Source organism: Miscanthus floridulus, chromosome 18 (genome assembly GCF_019320115.1).
Source record: "Miscanthus floridulus cultivar M001 chromosome 18, ASM1932011v1, whole genome shotgun sequence".
Taxonomy (NCBI): Eukaryota; Viridiplantae; Streptophyta; class Magnoliopsida; order Poales; family Poaceae; genus Miscanthus; species Miscanthus floridulus.
In genome coordinates this window covers 5,528,538-5,531,376 of record NC_089597.1, presented here as the reverse complement: position 1 = coordinate 5,531,376, position 2,839 = coordinate 5,528,538, and the positions used below count along the sequence as shown (strand labels likewise).

General features: G+C 52.5%; 1 protein-coding gene across 1 annotated transcript; it reads left to right on the top strand.

Annotated features, from left to right (window-relative positions):
• Positions 1-395: 395 nt before the first annotated feature.
• Positions 396-2,628, top strand: LOC136521740 (aspartyl protease family protein At5g10770-like). Its single transcript, XM_066515513.1, has 2 exons — positions 396-614; positions 816-2,628. Exons 1-2 carry the CDS (start codon positions 458-460, stop codon positions 2,066-2,068), a joined length of 1,410 nt encoding a protein of 469 aa, XP_066371610.1. The 5' UTR covers positions 396-457; the 3' UTR covers positions 2,069-2,628.
• The last annotated feature ends 211 nt before the right edge of the window (positions 2,629-2,839 follow it).

Below are 2,839 nucleotides of genomic sequence, written 5' to 3'. Positions count from 1 at the left end.
AATTTTTTTTTTAAATTTGATGGCGTGGGCGAGCTCGACCGTCAAGTGCCATTTTTTTGCCGAGTGCCACTCTGTACCGAGTGTTGCACTCGGCAAAGAGGGCTTTGCCGAGTGCTGGACACTCTGTAGCACTCGGCAAAGCCACTCTTTGCCGAGTGCTAGACTTTGCCGAGTGCGACCCGGTCTGGCACTCGGCAAAGAGTGGCTTCGCCGAGTGCCCGATTTTTGACACTCGACAAAGCTGGCGGCACTCGGCAAATCTGCGTTCTCCCGTAGCGAGTGAACTATTACCTAGTATATAATCCGATAAAGATGAGACTTTCCACGTCACGTCCGTTTCTTCTGCTTATATATACGCAGTTTAGGCTTGCTTGAAGCATAGCATGCATTGCCTAATACTACGTAACTACTAAGACACGTTGCTCGATCAAAAATTGGAAAAAAAAAAACAATAACCATGACTCCTACTTTGACGCTACTACTTCTCTTGTCTCTTTCTTCTCCAATTGGTCATGCTGGAGGTCATGAACGAGTTCAGGACAAAGAAGACACAGGAGCAGAAGCTGCAACTAGGTCGTCGATCAAGTCCAAAGCCGTCTGCTCCGGCCACAGAGGTTTCTTTCTTTTCTTTTTGTTTAATTATTTAATTATTATTTTACTTCTTTTCTTCTTTAGGAAAAAATCATTAATTTCCTAGTGTGTGTGTGTGTATATGTGTGTGTGTTGATTTAAACTATATATATCTTGTTTTCTGTAAGAAATTAATAATCAAGCTGATCATCAGCTCTCTTGATTTTTAAATTCCATATATATAGTGAGTATACCAGTTTCCGGCCGTGCTTGGCTGCCGCTGAACCACCGGCATGGCCCTTGCTCGCCTCTTCCTGCCTCGGCAAGGATGCCGTCGACGGCCGACGTGCTTCGCCGAGACCAACTCCGCGAGAAGGGCATCAGAGGGGTCTTGAACGGCAGTGCTTCCGCCGTGGAGCGCCACCCCGCGACCGTCCGGCCGGTCACCCTCGGCTCCTCCCTGGACACGTTGGAGTACGTCATCACCATGGGACTAGGCACACCTGCCGTGAAACAGACCGTGTTCATCGACACCGGCAGCGACATCACGTGGGTGCAGTGCCGCCCGTGCCCTGTCCCACCATGTCACCAGCAGAAGGACCCCATGTTCGACCCGGCGAGGTCGGCGACGTACTCAGCCGTCCCCTGTGGCTCCGCCGCCTGCCGGGGACTAGGGAGCGATTTCTTCGGCGGCTGCTCCTCCCGTAACCTGTGCCGGTACGCCATCAGCTACGCCGGCAACGACTCCAGCACGGGGACGTACAGCTCCGACAAGCTGACGCTATCCCCCACGTACGCCGTCGACGGCTTCCTGTTCGGCTGTCAACACACCCCCGAGGAGACGCCCAACGACGACGACGCCAGGACCGACGGGATCATGGGGCTCGGTGGCGGGGTACCTTCGCTGGTGTCTCAGACCGCGGAGAAAGCCTTCTCCTACTGCCTCCCGCCGTCACCGAGCTACTCGGGGTTCCTGACGCTCGGCGCGCCGCGCGTCTCCTCGTCGAGGTTCGCGGTGACGCCCATGTACATTTACCCCGACCACCCCACGTCCTACATCGTGGTCCTGCAGGCCATCGTCGTGGCCGGGCGGCGCCTCGACGTACCGACGTCGGTGTTCTCCAAGGGCGCGATCATGGACTCGGGTACGCCGATCACAACGCTGCCACCAGAGGCTTATCGCGCGCTGCGTGCGGCATTCCGGAAGGAGATGAGGATGTATCCGCGAGCGGCGCCAATGGAGAACTTGGACACCTGCTTCAACCTCGACGGCGATGTCAGCGACGCCAAGCTGCCCAACATTACCCTAGTGTTCGAGCGGGGCGCCGCCATGGAGCTCGACCGGAAGGGGATCATTGTCAACGACGGCTGCCTCGCGTTCGCTCCCCACAACGATGACACCTCCCCGGGAATCATCGGTAACGTGCAGCAGAGAACGTTCGAGGTGCTGTACGACATCGGCGGCCAGGCCGTGGGATTCAGGCGTGGCGCCTGCTGAGCTGAGTGCATACACTTCATCATCCACACCGGTGCCTCCATCCGTGCTTCAAAATAACAAACTACGTAAACGATCGTGCGTTGCAATGGGAAATATAATACCACGATATTATAATTAAGTATGAACGTGTGACCCAAATATAGTGTCACGATAATATAAGTATATAAACGTGTGTTGTACTGTTATCCATGTTAAATTACTTTTTAGAGACGTGTGTACCCAGTTGTACCAGTCCCTAAAGATCCTCGGCTTTTTACCACTTTGAGATGGCAGCGATGACCGGACAGTTGTGTTCATGGATGGGAGCTGAGTTGGCCTCCACCTCGCCGTGAGCATCGGCAGCAGTCGTCGCCGCGTCCAACGCAGCTGCGGCCGCTGAGCCCGTAGATCCTTGCTGTCCTGTTGCAACAGGAATAAAATTATGCCTTGATAACTTAAGTTTGAACATGTAGTATACTATTACTAATATTTTGAGTGTGATGTTGGCAAGATTCTGTTTTGTATCTAATGAAAAACGATATTTTGAGTGTGACAAATCATCAGTATGAAAAATTTCTACTTTCCTTGCATGGATATATATTGTTGTGTTGTGCCAGACATAACTCACAGTAGGTAGCCTTTTATTTGCTTTGTTCATCGTGCGTACTCTTCGCTGGCAAAATATCGGTCGTCGTCAATCATTGCAGGGTGTGGACTGTGGAACCGGGTCTTGTCTTCAGGCTGCAACAAGTGACTATTGAGTCCCCTATTGAATCATTCTGACGAATACGT

What these genes read in the sequence shown, in the direction of transcription:
- LOC136521740 (XM_066515513.1), top strand. Translation starts at nt 458, where the DNA reads ATGACTCCTACTTTGACGCTACTACTTCTCTTGTCTCTTTCTTCTCCA. An exon ending in CGTCTGCTCCGGCCACAGAG is followed by an intron (nt 615 to 815) that starts GTTTCTTTCTTT and finishes CCATATATATAG; the next exon opens with TGAGTATACCAGTTTCCGGC.